The 18,148-nt window shown below is 51.4% G+C and overlaps 6 protein-coding genes and 1 non-coding gene across 7 annotated transcripts; 2 read left to right on the plus strand and 5 right to left on the minus strand.

The window, feature by feature from the left end:
* Positions 1-423: 423 nt before the first annotated feature.
* On the minus strand, positions 424-1,573 carry BJY04DRAFT_48730 (cytochrome b5-like heme/steroid binding domain-containing protein). Its single transcript, XM_073720487.1, has 3 exons — positions 1,271-1,573; positions 1,076-1,202; positions 424-1,011 (listed from the first exon to the last, which is right to left on the minus strand). The coding sequence occupies exons 1-3, from the start codon at positions 1,387-1,389 to the stop codon at positions 844-846; spliced, it is 414 nt and encodes a 137-aa protein (XP_073576972.1). The 5' UTR covers positions 1,390-1,573; the 3' UTR covers positions 424-843.
* A 1,159-nt stretch (positions 1,574-2,732) lies between these two features.
* BJY04DRAFT_213111 (uncharacterized protein) lies at positions 2,733-4,691 on the minus strand (the record flags this gene model as incomplete). The annotated part of the gene is made up of 1 exon (XM_073714774.1): positions 2,733-4,691. The coding sequence occupies one exon, from the start codon at positions 4,689-4,691 to the stop codon at positions 2,733-2,735; it is 1,959 nt and encodes a 652-aa protein (XP_073576973.1).
* A 342-nt stretch (positions 4,692-5,033) lies between these two features.
* vps27 (ESCRT-0 subunit protein VPS27) lies at positions 5,034-8,040 on the minus strand. Its single transcript, XM_073720486.1, has 4 exons — positions 7,459-8,040; positions 7,121-7,402; positions 6,301-7,066; positions 5,034-6,251 (listed from the first exon to the last, which is right to left on the minus strand). The coding sequence occupies exons 1-4, from the start codon at positions 7,657-7,659 to the stop codon at positions 5,377-5,379; spliced, it is 2,124 nt and encodes a 707-aa protein (XP_073576974.1). The 5' UTR covers positions 7,660-8,040; the 3' UTR covers positions 5,034-5,376.
* On the minus strand, positions 7,977-8,050 carry BJY04DRAFT_t8. Its single transcript has one exon. It is a non-coding gene; the product is annotated as a tRNA-Ile (tRNA).
* Positions 8,051-8,272: 222 nt separating this feature from the next.
* Positions 8,273-12,358, plus strand: BJY04DRAFT_177488 (putative ubiquitin C-terminal hydrolase). Its single transcript, XM_073709607.1, has 3 exons — positions 8,273-8,798; positions 8,859-9,059; positions 9,115-12,358. Exons 1-3 carry the CDS (start codon positions 8,592-8,594, stop codon positions 11,995-11,997), a joined length of 3,291 nt encoding a protein of 1,096 aa, XP_073576975.1. The 5' UTR covers positions 8,273-8,591; the 3' UTR covers positions 11,998-12,358.
* Positions 12,359-12,553: 195 nt separating this feature from the next.
* Positions 12,554-12,933, plus strand: BJY04DRAFT_177490 (uncharacterized protein). The gene has a single exon (XM_073709608.1). It carries the CDS (start codon positions 12,635-12,637, stop codon positions 12,884-12,886), a length of 252 nt encoding a protein of 83 aa, XP_073576976.1. The 5' UTR covers positions 12,554-12,634; the 3' UTR covers positions 12,887-12,933.
* Positions 12,934-13,164: 231 nt separating this feature from the next.
* Positions 13,165-18,133, minus strand: BJY04DRAFT_213114 (BTB domain and ankyrin repeat protein; the record flags this gene model as incomplete). Its single annotated transcript, XM_073714775.1, has 3 exons — positions 13,165-14,860; positions 14,914-15,031; positions 15,079-18,133. The coding sequence occupies 3 exons, from the start codon at positions 18,131-18,133 to the stop codon at positions 13,165-13,167; spliced, it is 4,869 nt and encodes a 1,622-aa protein (XP_073576977.1).
* Between the last annotated feature and the right edge of the window lie 15 nt (positions 18,134-18,148).

Here is an 18,148-nt window from a genome sequence, read left to right on the forward strand (position 1 = left end):
GTAGCTGACCCCGTGGGAGATATTTGAGCGATCGTAAGACACGACTCGTCAATAAACGCTGCTGTCTTACCTCGGACTTCACATGGGTGCATCCATGGCTTTCCGCGCCACTCCCTACGGGTGGTTGTCTCTCAAGGAGAGTTCGGAAGTTGCGCGGAACACGCTGAAAATGAAACTGTGATATGGTTTGACATCCGTGGATCGCCATCCGGGGAAAACTATACGGGGATTAGACTGGGAACTACCCTAGTACAGATGGAGAGATGCATGCGAGGAGCTGGAGTTTCGGGTAAGCATGTGCTGGGTTGGCTGTACGCCTCGAGTAATTTCTTAAAATGCTTACCTCTCACCCCCCCTCGCTCTCCGATGTAGAATAGAATGGAATGGGATGAAATGTCCATTGGTTGGGAGCAAGGGTGTCGCAGGCATACCGGATACTCTCTATATAATCTATAAGTCAACAGGTAGACTGATGTGCATGCTCGAGTCAACAGTTAGAGTCACATGTTGAATGATTCTCGGCTTCTTCCACCCCCCTCCTTCTCTTCGTGTCTAGTATTCATAGTAAAGAATTGGAAGCATTTGCAGCCGTCGAATAGCTCATGTGGGTGAGATATCCATTACCCCCCAAAGCACACCTAAGCTGCAAAGCCAGTAGTCGCTCATTCCAGCATTCCATCGGTTCCAAAAAATGGTCTCATTAAATATAAAGAAAAGGGTAACAAAGATATGGATAGATAGATAAAAAAAGGTTGCTCTCAAAAAGTAGGTCTTCGTAATGATCCTTATGCGGAATGATAGGTTTTCATGTTTTTATTATTCTCCCTGTCATAGTTTCCCTCTTTAGTGCGTCTCAGCAGCGTTCGCCTGGAGGTACTGGTAAGCAGCGTAAGCGGCGGCACCGCCGATCAGAAGGATGGCGTAGAGACCAACGCCGAAACCGGCGCTGGAAGAGGAGGAAGAGGAGTCGCTGGAGGATTGAGCGTGAACTTTGGGAACGGGGTCGCCGGGCTGGAAATAAACCTTGTTAGGACAAGAGCGTGCAGTGGGAAGTTGTGATAGGCTATGGCTGTACCTGACGCTTGAGGGTTCCGACAAGGAGACCTTCTAGGATCTCACGAGCCTCGTCACTGTGTCCAACATCCTCGAAGGCCTCTGTGCCGTCCTGACCGCCGACATCGAGGAGGACCTCCTCGCCACCACTAGTATAATTATTAGTTAATGGTCGACTATGTAGGCTGGGTCGTTGTTCGGGTTGTGGGAGACGTACGGGTGCTCATCAACGAAAGATGAGCAGTCGTAGACCTTATCGTGCACAACGAGGTAAAGGTCCTTCTTGGTGTTGTGATCGGCAACCTCTTTGAAGGTGAATTCCTTGTCGGCAGACATTGTGAAGTGTGAGATGTGCAAGAATGTGTGAAGTGGCTGAAAGCGCGTAGCGACAGAGAAGTGATTAGTTACACTGGCCGAAAAGGAGATGTGGTCAATCAGCGGACAGATTGTTTGTCCGTTGGTTACTTTTTTTTTCGGACAGCGAATGGAGCGGCTTGAGAAAGAAAAAAGGGGAGGCTTCGCCTGGACTTACAGAAAGAGGGACGGATGAAGGCAAGCGACGGACTGTACGAGGCAATGGGAGAGGCAGCGAAGGAGGAGTGGTTAGTGGAGAGGAAGGGAAGAGAGGAGAGGAGAGGGAAAGGGAAAGATTGAGCTGGAGGGAAGGTTGGTTCCTGGACTCTGGACTCTGGACTCTGGACTCTATGATTCGACCGCTTCTCCGCCTTTTTCGTCCTTCTCCTCTCCCTACAAATGAGTGCCGCGAATTGTTTCCGGTGGCCGGTTGGGGGAAACAACTCGGTATGAGGGGTCTTTTGGAGTTACTCTGTCTCCTGCTTAACCATCTTATACATCTTATGGTGCTAGACTATAGGTTACTCCTAATACTCCTCCTCGAGGGCATATCGCGAAAGTGGCCTGATAAAGTGGTTGGCGAATCGGAGTCCTCCTATTTCCGCCTTAGTCACACCCAACTCTCCAATGTACATAGTACAGTACTCACTGTGTCCTCCGTAGCAAACAAGATAGCAACTATCTAGTAGTTACTATTCTATTCTATTCTACAATCATTTCTAAGTACTCCGTTATATCTAGGAGGAACTTCTTCCCCCATCAGGCAAAAAAGTGCCGCGTCTCTTTTCCACTCTGGGATTCAAGGCACGGAATGTCCCCGCACCGTCTCCAAGGCTCCCCCCCTCTTCCTCCTCTTCCTCCTCTTCCTCCTCATCCTCGAGGTGACTTATTCCGAACTTATTCGTCCCAGACTCTACCCCTCATAGAGACGTTAGTTAGTTATTCCAAGCGCATTAATAATCGCCATGCCTAGATCGAATCCGTAAGTTCGAGTAAGAATTCCCGCCCTGATTTCGGGCTGGATCCATTGATAACCGTAACCTCGGGGTCCGCTACCGTCGGGTAGTGCCTTCGGGATTATCTGCCCGAACTCTATATGCACTGTAGATGAGCAGTCCACACACAGCTCAAAGTATCGTATCAAAGAAATTCATTAATTGGGATATCATGCGGGAAACTATCGAGATACACAAAACATTGAGAAAAAGGAGACCGATAGTCGACCCCAAAAGGACCCCGCCCGTATGTTGGAACAGTTCACGCCAGGACGCCATGACTTGCTGAAGAAACAGACGTACAGAAAATAAGTAAGAGATGAATGTACATTAACCGGAGGTGGCAACTTCGCGACTTTCCCACATGCGACGTATCATCATGTCGGTCTCGCTGGGTAGAAAAGGATCCTCCGCGGGGTCGTCCTCGACTCCATGAGAGGTACTATGAGCGGCGTCATCTGACGTTGACAGTAGACGCTGGGATGGATGTGGGACTTCCTCCGGGTCTTGGATGTATGCCTGAGAACTCTGCGTATCGGGTTGCTTCCTTCCCATTAGTTGTTTTGAATTGAAGCTACCAGAGTTGCTGCTGCCCCGGCGGTCTTCCTGTCTTGCGCCCCGCTGCAATAGGACTAGAGCGGGCGCCGACTTGACCGGTTGTCCAAGCCCGCGCGATTCGAGGCCAGAGGCGGGTATTCTGGAGTCTTTAAGAACAGCGTTCAGCCGGGAGAAGCTGTCGCCAGTGGGAGACTGAAATCTTCGTACAACAGTGAGTTCTAAGGAGCTCTTCTCGTACATTTTCCGGATATGTTTGGCCTCGCTTTGGTGCAACGTCCCGCCGTTTCTTGAAGCTCCATTGACAAGCGCCCTGGCCGGGTCGTATGGCCCCGGACCAATCCGCGCTGAGGCGCTGTATCCCTGGTCTATCGCGGACGGGGACACACTCGTGGACGCGCCGTGTGAGTCAGGGGGCGAAGTATTCAATGCTGCCGTGCGCTGTAGCCAGAGCTTCTGCTGGGTTCGCGAATGGGGTTCCGTCCCAGGTTGTCGGGAAGACGGCGAGGCTCGCTTTTTCGCCCCAACGCTTCTGTTCGGCGAAGGCGGCGTTTGGGGGTGATAGTGAGGAAGAAATGAGGAAGGAGTGTTGGGATCTGAGTCGGTGCGAGATGTTGCAATCTTGTTGTTCACAATGAACCTCGAAACGCCTCCTTCTATTGACGAGGATGTTGCGTGCGCTTGTGTTATGGGTGTGCTCGCTTGTAAGATGTTTGCCGCCGAGAGCGGTCGTCGTTGACCATCCTGGCCCGATGCTATATTGGTCAATGAGGTGTTTCTGGATAATGTATCCACCGGAGCTGGCATAGCAGTAGCGGATATTGAAGACATGGCGGGAGGTGCTTTGGCGGAAAGTGACGGGCTCAGAAGTCGTGATGCGATGTCGCCTTGATCGGGTGCGTGTGCGGTATCCTCGTTGTTACCCTCCGTGTCTGAAGACTGTCCCTGCGACCGCTGGGCGTCGTTGTCGTCCTCGTCCTCACCTGAAGATCCGTCGTCGTGAAAGTTCCTGCTGGCAGGCTCAGGAAGGCTGGTTGCTCGAGGAAACTGGGGATAAGGCCGCTTCACGAACGTAAGGGGATCGACTAGTACTGCTGAGTCCTCGTCGCCGTCTCTGGATTGCGCGACCGAGCTCCGCCTCGTGCTCTCGGGTGACTGAGTTGTATCTTCCCACTCGCCCTCATCTGTTAAATCTGCCAACTCAAACCCGACTGTCTTCTTCTTCCCGGAGCTGGTTTGTGGGCGGTCGGTTACTAAAGCTTTCTTGGGTAAAACGCTCGAATTGCTTCGTCGTAATGCAGGGCTCGAGTAGTTCTTCTTCATAGAGCTAGTATTGCGTGGAGAACTGTCGTCAACCGCCCCATCCCAGCGCACTTGTTGGCGCGGTGGGCTCGCAGCAGGTGTTACTGGCGCAGACTTCTTGCGCTGATGCTGATGCACTCGGTATTCCGGACCAAAGTGGCCAGCGGATAGATGTCTTTGTAATTTACCAAGATTCTTCCCAAGTGACGGATTTCGACCGTGACTGCGATGGCCTCCGCCGACAACATGCGCCCGATGGGGTCGATGCCCGGGGGCTTTCTGAGTGTGGGAGGTGTGAGAGGTGTGAGAATGAGAGAGCTCGGCTTGGGAGGAGGAAGAGGGGGAGCGCGTGATGACGGCGTGCGAAGAGACAGCACGGCGGCCCAAGCCCGGGCGCTTAACAGGGGACGAGTTATTTGAGGCAGTCGGCATGGCTGGCGGCAGTAAAGGGTCCGGATTAGGCGACAAGCAGCTGCCAGCAGCAGATCAGTCACAGTGATTGGAGGCTGACTCCTGCAATTCTTGCTTCACCACAGCGATGATAATTGGTAACACAACAGGGCGAAAGTTTGAGCGAAAGAGTGAGAGAATAGAAAAGCAATTATTGATGACCTCAGAAGACGTTGAGCTTGGTGCTTGGACAAGCGCGGGGGGGAGGCAATTGGTGGAAGATGACGAGTGACGAACAGGGGTGTGGGAGGAGGAAGGCGGAGAAAATGGAGATGAGCGGAGATTGTTGTTTGATGTAAACGATGAGTAGAGATTAGATTGGTTACTGAGAAGAGAATGAAGAAGAAAAGTGAGGTCAATCGGAATCCAGGAGACGAAGCGGAAGAAGAGGAACACTCGAGGTGGTCGAGTCAAGGTCGATTCCGCGTGACGGACCGCCGTTCCCATCCATCCAGCTTTTCTTAGGTCTAGACTCTCCTGCTATCTCCACTACTCTTTCAACTCGCTTCTTTGTTGCTTTACTATCTTTCTTTGTCTTTCTCAATGAACGTACATCCAGAAATCGCAATTCGTCTGGTATCATAATATAACACGCATTCATCCTGATATACGGTAGGCCCCAACACAAAACACCCTTTGTGATGAAAAATGACCTAAAATAACCCCGCTACAGCTCAATCAGACTCTCCTCAACAACCGGCCGGGCGGGCGGAGGTTGCTGATACTGTACGGGAGGGGGGGCGCTGAGCGGGGAGACGTCGCCACCATAGGGTGCCTGGTAACTAATATTGCCCTGAGGATAGCCCTGGTAGCCTGCTTGTGGGGGCTGCTGCGACGGCTGCGGCTGATAGTACGATTGGGCTGGAGGCTCCGTTGGTTGGGGTTGGGGAATTTGCACCGGTTGGCCGCTAGGCTGTGGGGGTTGAGATGGGCCATAGTCGGCAGTTGGGTGCTGCGGGTGTTGTTCCGCAGGCTTTACCGGATACCCGGACTGCGAGTATGATTCGCGCCTCAATATCGGGGACGGCTGATATGGTGATTCGACGTCTCCTGGTCTCGGCTGCTGGTACTGTTGTTCTGGCTCAGAGTAAGTGGGGGAAGTATAATACTGTGATGGCGCTGCGGAGCCTGCGTAAGCCGCGCCATTTTCATATAAGTTGTTGGGGTGAGATTGGGGTGATGTTGTCGCCTGAGTCTGGTCCCACTGTAGGCCCGGGGTTACCGGCTGCTGAGTCTGCGAGTCAGTCGCATGATTCATTGCCCCTGATGCACGTTCTGGTTGTGGCTGAGAGTAAGGTGTCCGAATAGGTCCGGGTTGTTCGCTTCCGTTTCCGTAATAGAAGTTCTCGGCGCCTGGCTTCGCTCCGGGTGTGGCAGTGGCCGGGGGCATCGAGGGATATATATTCGGATAATGCGCACCCCCCGGGACAGGGCCATAGCCAAGATTATGCTGGGAGTACGCGCTAGATAGTCTCTCTTCTAGCATGCGGTCATAATAGCGGACCACAGTGGATAATTTGGCATGGAGATCCAGGAGGGTATCTAGAGTAGTTAGTGACAACGAACTTCCAGCAGGAGTTTGAGAGCTCACCATGCTTGCTCATAGTTTCGCCATAGCTGCGTGCCAACTTTGGCCGGAGTGCACCAATACTCTCGTATAGTTCCTGAATTTGAGGCTCCCGAAGGATGGTTCCTGGCGGTTGGTGCTGTAGTCGATCCACGAGCGTGGAAAATAGATGGATATTTTCGACCTCGACGGGGCTGAGCTCATAGGGATTCTTGGGCAGAGGCGCTGTGACAGGGGTATCGTGGGAAGAGGACTGCGGCGCACTGGTGTTCTTCAAGGCTGCAGCATGATTCTGCTTGTGTTGTTCCATATCCCGGAGTGACGCCTCTATGGCTGCTTTGAGATCTGCGTCATCATCTTCGGTATTGGCCGCAGGGGCTGTGTTGACGGGTGCAGGCACAGGCTTAGTCTGTGGGACATAGCCACTTGAAGATTTATTTTGAGCCTCCTCCAAACTCATCTGCAGCGCTCGTCGCAAGTCCTCGTCGAAGCCTGTTTCGGCTCTGGCCGCACGAGGCTCCATTACGCTGGATTTGGTGATCGAGTTGTTCTTGAATGCCGACCGATCGGCTACGGCGCCTTGCGTGAACGGCTTGGACGTTAGTTTCGCATAGCATCCGTCGTCGACACGAACAGGCTGCAGTATCCCAAGGTGGGGCAACGGGAGGGTTTTGCTGGAACATTGTGCATCGAATACATTTCCACAGTTTCTGCAGTGATGCTTGCGGTTCATGAAGCTGAAAGCTGTGCGGCAGCGCATACACACTTCGGAATCAATCCACTCTGGAGGCTGTAATCGAGAGGAAGTCAGAGACGAGCTCAATAAATAAGGATTTTACCCTACCGCATTGCTTTCGAGCATACTCCCACTCATCGCAGCCTTCGGTGGAAAATGGAAGCCTTCATTCTGCAGCCGCCGGTAAGTTTCTCCCAAGTAACTCAAGTCCATGCGCCCATGAGCGGCCATGGCCCAGTCTTGTATGAGTTCCAACATTTTGTCCTTCACATTTGTCTCCAAAGAGACGCCTTCCGTCTTGAGGAGCGAAACAAGGTTATCCATGAATTCTCGTGATGCAATCTCCGCCAGGAAGTGAGTTCCGCCATTTTTCACACATGTGTCCGTTAGCTAGAAAAGAGCGATGGTTAGCTTGGATAGAGTAATCGGTGTAAAATCGTACCAACCTTTAGGGTCGCTATTTGAATGTTGGGGTTCTTGTTCTCTAGTCGTCGCTTTAAACATCGCATAGCATCTTTCGGCTGCACGCCCTTTGATCGAATAAGATCAGATATCTCAAGATTCAGAGCGATATCTTCAAGAGAAGACGCGGTGGCGCGCTCAACCTGCTCATCGAGCGGTGAGGTGGAAGTGAACCAACCCGCCATGATCGGTGCGGGGAGGAATAGGAAGCGCGGAAGGAGGGGGGGGGTTCAGTATTCGATTAGAGGAGGAAAGCGACCAAGGGTATCAGAGTCTTCACGAGGCGAGCGCTGTTGATAAGAGAGGGAGAAAAGGGCAGATGGGGGCGTAAGGATAGATGAAGGTGAGATGGGTAAACAGGCAAGGAGCTCCAAGGTTGACGTCGTCGGGGGAGCTCTAGGCTGTATCCATCTCTGGATGCCGCGCCCCGTTAGTTAACCTTACTATTGGCCCGGGTGCCTAACGCCCGCAGATTCGGAAAGGAAAAAAAAAAAAAGACTTGTGGTCACAGAGGGGGTCGAACCCTCGACTTTGGCGTTATTAGCACCACACTCTAACCAACTGAGTTATGCGACCAGCTGTTATGAAATGAGGTCTCAAAGTAAAATATATAAGCTTTTCAGCTTTAGGCTGCAGCCTTCTGCTTCTGGGTGACTGGGTCCGCCGCCCGCTGGCGTCACACCTGTACCTGTAGGTACGCTCAGGGCGGTGATGGCTCAGCATACCGCCTACCTCTTTCTCATGGGCCGGAGGTACTAGTCTTACAAGAAAGTACATAATCACCGACATAAGCCGGACATAAACACGAACATAACTTACCCCAGAATCATCCCGCGAATCTGCCAGACAGCGACAGCATGTATTGACCCGTCTGTTCTTCTTTCCCTTCTCTAATCCCTACCATCTCTCTTTTCTCTTCTGTTTCTTGCTCACACCACTTCGCTCCGGTGTGTCGCTACGTCCATCCGTCCATTCATTGTCAGAATCCTTTTTACGGCTGCCTGCTTTGTTGCCGCCACTCCCACGCTCGAGTTTCACCAGCCAGTCAGTCGGCTCTAACAACGCTCTGCTTACCATCCCCCGGCTTCGATGAGTCCACGCTCTTAGTCTTTGTATAATGGCCCCAAATGCAGCGGCCCTTCCTTCGCCGCCGAGCTTTGCGCCGGGGGATACTATCGATCGTCATAATTTAGGTGTCATTGTTCCGCGTGGGGGGCAAAACGATGGGACCGGATCCCACCAGAATGGCTTCTCGCCGCGCTTTCCAAATATAAAGGACCTCCAGGATGAAGCCGCTGCTTTGGATGTAAACGAAACTACACCAGTACGCACGCACATTGTGACCCTTCTCAAGCTACTTGTCTGGCTAATTTACATGCAATAGCTCTCTGACTTGTTAGCTACGGCTCAAGATGCTATCGCCAAATTTCGAGGCTTTGCAGACAGTGATCAGCTAGACAAAGCATACGTGCAATATGTACGAGCTTCTGAGATTGCTATAAATCTAATCCCACATCATCCTGATTACCGGATTGCTGTCAATCGAATTCCTGGATGGCATAAACAGTTCGCTGACCTTATTATGGTAAGTCTTGTGAGTTTGGCATGTTTCGGTCATTTTGATAACTTCATATCTATAGTCGGTACGGACTAAGCAAGGAACGGTGGACACGATAAAGCAACAAATTGTGGATAATAATCTCACAAGCCACGTTCAACCAACAGGCCAATTTTTTCCTGGTGCTCGGCGACCAGCATCGCAAATACTCCCTGCTGGCACATATATGCATGCAGACCAGCGTGGCCGTCAAAATGAAACAGGGGATTCATCAACGCGGATGCCGAGCCCCTCGCAGTTTCAAGCGCTCGGCTCGCCAGAGCAACCGAACAGGTATTCAGCGCCTCCTGATGTACTTGCTCAGAGGCTCGCGAGACTTAAAACTACATCACCCACAACCAACGGTGCCAGTCCCCTATCCCCAAGCTCGGGGAATAATGACCCGCTCTATACTGAAAATAAAACTCCTCGGCCATCCTCATACATTTCTCACGGCCCAACACACGGGTCGACTCTGAATTCTCCTCAAAGAAGACCTCTAGGCCCACGTATCATGGGAACGGCACAGGGCGGGCCTTCCTTGCCCCCGAAAATACCTCTCAACACATCGCTTCCTCGAGCACCAGATCCTGCATACAGCCCGATATTCACAGTTCCTTCGCAACCTCCGTCAAACCCCCCAAGAACTTCAACAGAGAACTTTCGCCCAATGCATCCGCGGCACTCTCAACTTGCTAGCTCTCCTCATGGGAGCCAGAGCCCAAATGGCCTCAACGATAATCCATATAGATCTCGCACCCCAAACGGCATTCATTCAGTGAAGCCTGTTGGTAGCAATACCGCGGACCTACCACATAAATCTACCGTTAGCGCTCAAGAGCTTATGGCATATCTCCAGCAGTATCATGTATTGTTAATCGATGTGCGGCCGCGTGAGGAGTTTGATGGCGGCCATGTTTATGCAAAATCGATAATATGTATAGAACCCGTGGTTCTAAGGGAGAATGTCTCTGCGGAAGAGCTGGAGGAACGCTTGGTGGTGTCTCCAGAGCATGAACAGTCACTCTTCGAAAGGCGCAACGAGTTCGACATGGTTGTTTATTATGACCAAAGCACCAGTTCAAACAGTTACCTTGCCGGGCCGCCCATTGGAACATCAGCGCCCCACCTTAGAGCGTTATATGATACCCTCTATGAGTTCAATGCCTACAAGCCTTTGAAGGATGGGCGACCGCCGATGCTCCTGCTAGGTGGTTTGGACGCTTGGATTGACCTTCAAGGACAGCAATCGCTTGGCACATCATCAACAGCTGCGATATTAGCTTCTATACAAAAGAAACGGCCTGTGGCGAGGCCGGGGCGCCCACTTGGGAGAGTCCCTACGACGGCTAGCGCAAATTCTAGCTTAGAAATTAGAAAGCGAAGACTTCGGAAGCTTGAACAGCTAAATCCCGATGAGCTAACGGAGTGGATGGAGAAGTCGAGAACGGAGGAGATTGATACTAGTATATATCTTGGAGAAGAGACGCTTACCGAAGAACCTGAGGAAGACCAGCATGGCGAAACCCCTGTCTCGCCATTCGTTCGATCGTACGAAGATTTTCTACGCCGATTTCCCGAACCGAACGCTATTCAACAGTCAATGGTCATGGCTCAACCCGAACCGACGGTTACTTCGAACTATGCAGCCCCGATGCCTGTGGTCCCCTCACGTCCTCCGCCTGCCGTTCCGCGTCCGAGTTATAGTGGAGTGTCGGATGGTCGACAAATACAAGCACCGCTGCAGAGACAGAACTCCGCAACTAAAACCGCGCTTTACACCCCAAGCTCACTACTCAATCGCCTCAAACTTCCTCGGACTGGACTAGCCAACTTCGGGGTCACCTGCTACATGAACTCAACAATTCAGTGTTTAAGTGCAACAGTGCTGATGAGCAAATTTTTCATTGATGACCGATTCAGGCTCTACGTTCAGAAAAACTGGAAGGGGTCCCAAGGAGTAATGCCCGGCCTATTCGCCAATTTGATTAGGTCTCTGTGGAAGAATGATGTGCAAGTTATCATGCCAACATCATTTCGGAACTTCTGCGGGCGCCTGAACCAGGAGTGGGGAATTGACAGACAACAAGATGCGAAGGAGTTTTTCGACTTTGTTGTTGACTGCCTTCATGAGGACCTCAACGTTAATTGGCAGCGGACACCACTAAGGCCGCTGACGTTTGAGGAAGAGATGCAGCGGGAAAGGATGCCTGTGGCCAAGGTTTCTAGAATTGAGTGGGACCGGTATTGCCATCGAGAGGAATCGTTCATTTCATCACTGTTTGCTGGGCAACATGCAAGCCGGCTACGATGCACAACCTGTCAGAGGACGTCAACCACTTATGAGGCGTTCTATAGCATCAGTGTCGAGATACCGCCATCTGGAAAGGGTGACATCTATCAGTGCCTCCGCAGCTACTGCCAGGAAGAAATGCTAAGCGGAGATGAGGTTTGGAAGTGTCCATACTGCAAATGCGAGCGTGTCGCAAGCAAGCAGATCATCATTACTCGCGCTCCTCAGATCCTAGTGGTCCATTTCAAGCGATTTTCCGCCTCCAAAACGCAGAGTGCCCGCAAAATCCACACACCCATCGACTTCCCTCTTCATGGTCTCCGAATGGACGACTTTGTCTTCACTCAGCCAAATCAAGCTGCGGCAGCCAACGCTCCAACAGGCTCGCAGGATACAACGTTAGCCACCGAGCCACCGTTCACATACGATGCTTATGGGGTCCTCCGCCACCTGGGATCTTCCATGGGTAGCGGACATTACATCTCTTTAGTACGTGACGCATCTCGTCAATGCTGGCGCAAATTCGACGACGGCCGGGCAACGGACTTCATACCGCGTGATTTATCATTCAAAGACCGGTTACAGAATGAGCAGGCTTATATTGTATTTTACGAGCGCGTTCCCGCGAAGTAGCGTGGCATGATCTTCTCTCACCATATTTCTCATCGACGACTTCTGCGAAGAAACGACGGCAACGCTCTTACGTGATGTGATTGATGACTTGATGTTAATGCACCTTCTGTTTTCACTTCCATTCTAGCACAGTGTATTTCTCCTCACAAACTTCTCTTGCATGGCGTGCATGTTGGCCGTGCTGGCATTTGGCATTTGGCTTGCTTAAGCGGGGCGAACTAAATAGACCTTTGTTTGTATAATTTATGTTTACTATGCTATGGTACTCCAATATGGACTTGGATGATCGGGTTGAGGGATAGATATTGGGATTCACAATTGTGGCAGATAATTCCTACCTATCTGAAAGTCTACCATCCTCTCTGTACCCATGTGTATCTCTCTTAAATTCGTATTTTTGCCTGTTCCGCCGAGCAACCAATTTGCACAGGCCTTGAGTGAGGGATACGCCGTAAATTGACTCCCGCCGAACCCCCGGCGCTGGCATGAAGAAGATATATGCCTACATGAAAACAGCCAGCGCCCATTTTGAGGCCAGGAAGGAAGCACTGGCACAAACACACCAAAACTTCCAGGTCCACGTGAAACAAAAACCTGCCTAGTCCAGATTGCTTCCATCCCCCAAGCATGACACCCAATGACAAAGTTGTTAGCCTCATTATTAGTGTCTTCGGTGCTATTGTTCGATGTGCAACTTCAACCGCCTACCTTAGCTCCCGGACGGCTGAACCGACGACAACAAGACTCAGGCGCATTCAGCTTCGCGAATGGTAACCAGAACACTTATCGTCGGTTCGTTAATGGCACATTGAGAATGATGTTTAGTGGGTGGTGGCGTTTCCTTGGATGTTGTTGGGTTGGAGTATTTGTGATACCGATATATATATAGACAAGTTCAGCAAGTACGATAGAGCCACATTCCAATGCTTGAGAAGGTATAGTATCAAGTATATACATGAAAACAACATCTTGTTCTATATAGCAGTATAACGGCTCAGAAACACTACTCGTGTGCGTAGATAGTTCATCGTGGGTCTGATCGAGGCCGTATCTATTTCTTAGTCTGGAGTCTGAGTATAAGTGTGGGTGGAGGTAGGATGTGATCGAGGAGTGAACGACAAGTGTGTACTATATATGCATGGATGAATTCGGCGGTGGATTTCAAGCCTAGGTTTTCGGGCCATTGATTTGCTTTCCGCGGTAGCCACCGCGGCCACGACGTGAAGAGTTCCCAGGTGTTCCAGAGTCCGTGCGGGGTTTCTTTTGAGTGTGTGGGCGCAGGGGGCTACTAGTTGGTATAGCGGTTGAGTCGGGCCCTTTCTGCTGTGACTGATGAGGTGAAGATCCTGCACTACGAGGAATGCCCTGAGGGCCTTTCCCGCGCCGTTTGCGTTGACCGGAACCCGAGCCCTTGTTGTTGCCGCGCCCCCCTCGCTCCCCACGACCCTCTGCTTCTTCGTCTTGAGCGGCTTCGTCATCTGGCTCCGGGATTCCCTGCACTCGTCTACTCTCTTTATCCCACCATTCTTGGAATGCCTGCTCGGCTTGGATGTCTTGGAGGTTGTGCTTGGCGGTCGCCGCCTCGCGTATCTCATCCTTTTCGGTTTGTTGCTGCAAGAGGATAGTGGCCAATGACATAGAGCTCGGGGAATCCGAATGAAAGCTTGTCTGGTAAGGTTCAGCTCGGGGAATGTGACGGACGGACTGGATAGAGGGTGCTACGGAGGCTGATTCGTTGGGTGATAAAGGGAGAGCTGTATTTGACGGCCCTGAAGAGGGTTTGGTTATAGCTGAGGCACTACGGCCTTTCGTTGGGGTCGGATTGACGAAGTCATGAGATTTGGGCGACGGCGCCCCAGCGACAGTCTGGCGGAGCGTCATCCCAGGCCTTTGGATAGCTTTGCCTGGAGTTGGGGATGGTATGTCTTGTCCCTTTGCGTTCGGCGAGGTGCCGATAGGCAGCACTGTGGCTTGACCTGGGGTAGGAACCTTCCAGGGACTTTGCGGAGACTCCTTGGCCTTTTGCTGAGTATTGAGCATTTCCTGCATCTGTTGCTGCTGGATCTTTTTTCGTTCCTTCTGTGATAGCTTGGGGGCGCTGCTGCTTTCTGGTCGAGCAGACATTCCTAAGCTGAGGTTCGACACGCGACTTTCGGATGTTTCACTCATGATATCCTTCAGAGTCTTCTTGGAGCTCGATATCGCTCCTGACTGCCAGGGTATTTGGGAGGAATATGGCGGAGAAATCGATCCGTTTGTTTTCTCCTGAGCACTACCAGCACGAAATGCAGCTGGAGACTTGGGAATGCTTGCATCTTGCGGAGAAGCCATTCGAGCATCCAAGCAGCTGCGATTGCCGAGTGAATCTGCATCATGTAGGCTGGATCCAAGCCCTGGCGTCTCGTTCCATGTACGAATGTCGCCGTCTCTAGCAGCTTTAAGGCCGCGGTCCGCCGCCTTTCCTTTTCCTATGTCGAGGGGAGAGGGCAAAGGCTCGTCGTCCATCTGGAACATCAAATCACCGGTCGAATGTTTTGACCTGAGCAGCGGACTACCATAAGCTGCTGTTGAATTATTCCCAAGCGCAGTCTTATCCTTCGTTGTTGTAGGTGCTGCAATTCTCTCGTTTGTCGAACGAGCCTTTCCCTCGTTCAAATCGATCTTACTGACACGGGATTTGAGTCTCATTGCGTCGACCCGTCGACGCTTGTCGTTCTCTAACAAAGAGGCAAGTTCCGGATACTTTTCTAGTATGTACTCATTCGTGTTGCGGCCCCTCGATATGGGGAAGGCTGTCAGCTGATTGTCATGGCAAACATGATCAAGAGCACGGAGCAAATGTTCGTCAAGATCTCCTAGAAGTCTATCAAGATATCAATATTGCTCCAAGGTTCGTTTCTAGACCATGGTACTCACTTATTGGAGATCAAATCTTCTAGATTCAAGCAAACATACTCCAACGCGGCATCTTTGAACTCTGCCACAAAGCATGGAGAAACCCAATTTAGTAGATGGCAGACATTGCGCGAAGTCACTGAGAGCTATTAGTACAAATCAGGTGGCGTCATGCGAGATACTGACCGTATTTGCCCAAGATCTTTTGGCAAATCTGTGCCAGTCGGTCAATCATCAGTTCATTTGCTACAAATGCAACATCAATGATAAGATCAATGAAGTCGTGAGTGTCTTTCGTCCGAACCTCATCGAAGAGTCTATCATCGGCGTCGGCGTACATATAACGAAGAACAAAGTCAAAAACCGAGCGATCGATATGCGTGAGGTCCACATGAATCTTGTCTTGGAGGGCCTTGCGGCGAGACGCTAGCCATTTACCACCTGAACGACCGTAGAAAAGGGCATAGAAGAACGGACATCGTTGGCAGATAACCTGGCTATGCACAGTCACTTGATCGCCATTGAGATCAATCACAACATCACCACTTTCGAAAAAAGCTGGATCTCTGAGAGCCATAATGAAATCACTTCTCATGCTCTTAGATGGTCTGATCATGAGTATTGCAGCCCGCTCCAGGGCAGGGAGGTTCAACTGTGAGGCGACATGCATCACTTCGGTCCGGATTTGACGATAGCGAGAAGCATATGCTGGCGAATGTCGAGCATGCTGCCAAACGTCTAGGACATTTTCAGTGTATAAAAAGAAAGCAAGATTCAGAATGGTCAGAACATCGACTCCGTGAAAGAGTACTAGGCACCGTCCACTGCTATCTTTCTCAATGCTAAGAAGATCGGGGACGGAGGCGATATTTTTAGATCTATAATCATGAAGTGTCGCTCTAAGAACAGAGCTGCGGCCTGCCAGGATGAATTCATGGACAGGAACCCGTATATCCGATAGAGTTGTCATAACCCAGACCGTGCCAACAGGTGGCTCAGCAGACGTTGGCCGGAAAAAAGAATCGAGGTGAGCATAGTTTAGGACGGCTTGTTTAATTCCAGCGGCTGATTTGAGATTTCTCGGAAGGACTTCGTTACCAGGGTCAGAGCTTGCTGCCTCAATGACTTCGCGAATCGATTCAAACGGCGACAGCGGCAACATGTCCTCCCAAAGGCTCGTTGGATCAACGTTGATTTGCTCCTTCGTTACGTCGCATTCGCGTTGGGCAACTGCAAATGCCCCGAAAGCATTGCTGCAAACCCCTACTACGCGCGAAAGGCCAGGGACACGGGCAAATTTGTAGTCTCTCGAAGAACCATCCTTCGTTTTCCGACGTCTCTCCTTCCTCCAGGCCGAGCCGGAGGCTGTGCAGATGATAATCGAACCATCTTGACCGACATCGACGTCTTTGACAGCCATATGCGCTTTCTTCACGGTCCACACACGCACAGGCGTAGTTAAGGAGTTACGGATCTTCGACGGATTGGTGGTCGAAGTCAAGCTAGGTAGATTCTCTAGTTTGTTGACCTGGGCTGTGAAAACATCCCCTGAGCTTGATAAGGCACAAATGGTATTGCCTCCTGTCCGAATCTTAACGATGCGATTCACAGAGGTGTCGTAACGCGTAGTCATAAAGCTATCTCTGATAAACCTAGAGTTGACCTCTAAGGGAAACGAGAGCTTAGAGTAACCGTAATGGGAAAACACCCAAACTTCATGATTCTGAAGCAGAACGGCGGTAGCTTGATCGGTGGCGGAGACACTCTGTATCGGCGTGCTGAGCAATGAAGCTCCTACGCGTCGGGGTGTGACCTGTACCTCGAGCGACCGGGCGTCTGAATCCACAAGACCTAGTTGGCCTTCATTTTTGCCAAAGGTATACAGGCCAGAATTACTATAGACCACCGAGTGGATTGCAGATGCCGCAGCTCCAAGGATGGTTTCTTTCTTGAAAGGGTTGAAGATCTGGCGCGGAGATGGCTGAATGGGCACGTCGTCCTTGTTGCTTGTCCGTGGAAGACCGTATCCTAGCTGACCAAACTTATTGCTTCCCCAACTGAGAATGTCCCCTTTCTCGGTGATTGCCAGAGTGTGGTCCTGTCCGAGCGCAACAGAGACAACTTTCTTGTTGGCAAGACCGCCGCCCTCGATACAAACAAAGCTAAATCGTGTGGCCTCGTCCCCGGTACCTAGGCGACCTCCAGGCCCAAACCCACACATGAAAAGATTGGATTCGGGGTCGTTGGTCAGGATGGCCGTGTGGAGTTTTGACATTGCCAGCATCTGAATTTTAGGATGTTTCGCTTTGACGAAAGCTGGTAGTTCTTGGTCGAGACCCAACTCGCGTGCTATGGGGGCTCTTGGGTCTTCGTGTCGTTCTTGATGCTCCAGGTAGAGGCGCTGCAACAGGTGTTCAGGACGTCTAAGTGTCACTCTTTCAGGAAACTGGCGGTCATCCTGATCCCCGACACCGAGATTTAGATTCTTATTACTCCCAAACGCAAACACTTCATCGCCAAAGAGATTCACTTTGAGCTCTGCATTGTCGGCGGTTTCTTGATCGTCCGCAGAATCCTCTGATGCGGCATCAGTCAACTCGAGGTCCGGAAGCAGCGCAGAAGAAGGGACGATCCGTCCAACATCGCGAGAGTTAATCGTGGCGGCGTATACATCAAAGGGACTGTATCCTTCTCGATCTTTAATTTTGATCAGACCACCGCTAGGGTGACCCAGAGAGCCTGGCTTGCTTAAATCCGTCGCATCACGCGCGTCCCGGACCATTAAAGCCTGTGCTATTGTAGCATTCCCCGCATACAAGGCCCGATGAAGCGCTGTCCATCCACTCTCTGAATCCTGCGCATAAATATCGATGTATGGTGCTTCTAAAAGAATGAACGCGAAATCAGCAGCCGTGGGCTTCGGAGATGATGCTATGTGATGGAGTAGCGTTCTTCCAAGCTGGTCGCGAGCGTTCAAGTCATCCCGGGCGAGACTCTTGGCTGACCGCGGGCCACTTCGCTCTGGCACTGGACTCGCAGGAGAAGTACCGATCGGTTTCTTGCCCTTTGGCGAGGCGCTCAGAGAAGACGAGATTACCGAACCGGAGCTTCCAGGGTAGAAATGCGAGCCTCCCCCGGAGGAAATCCGCTGGCCACCAGAAGCATAGCTGGCACCGGCCAGATACTGCTGGAAACCCTCAACGTCATCGCGTAGGAAAAACTCCCAAAGCTTGCTACTCATGTGCCCAGTAATGAT

Source organism: Aspergillus karnatakaensis, assembly GCF_047715665.1.
Source record: "Aspergillus karnatakaensis strain CBS 102800 unplaced genomic scaffold BJY04scaffold_2, whole genome shotgun sequence".
Taxonomy (NCBI): Eukaryota; Fungi; Ascomycota; class Eurotiomycetes; order Eurotiales; family Aspergillaceae; genus Aspergillus; species Aspergillus karnatakaensis.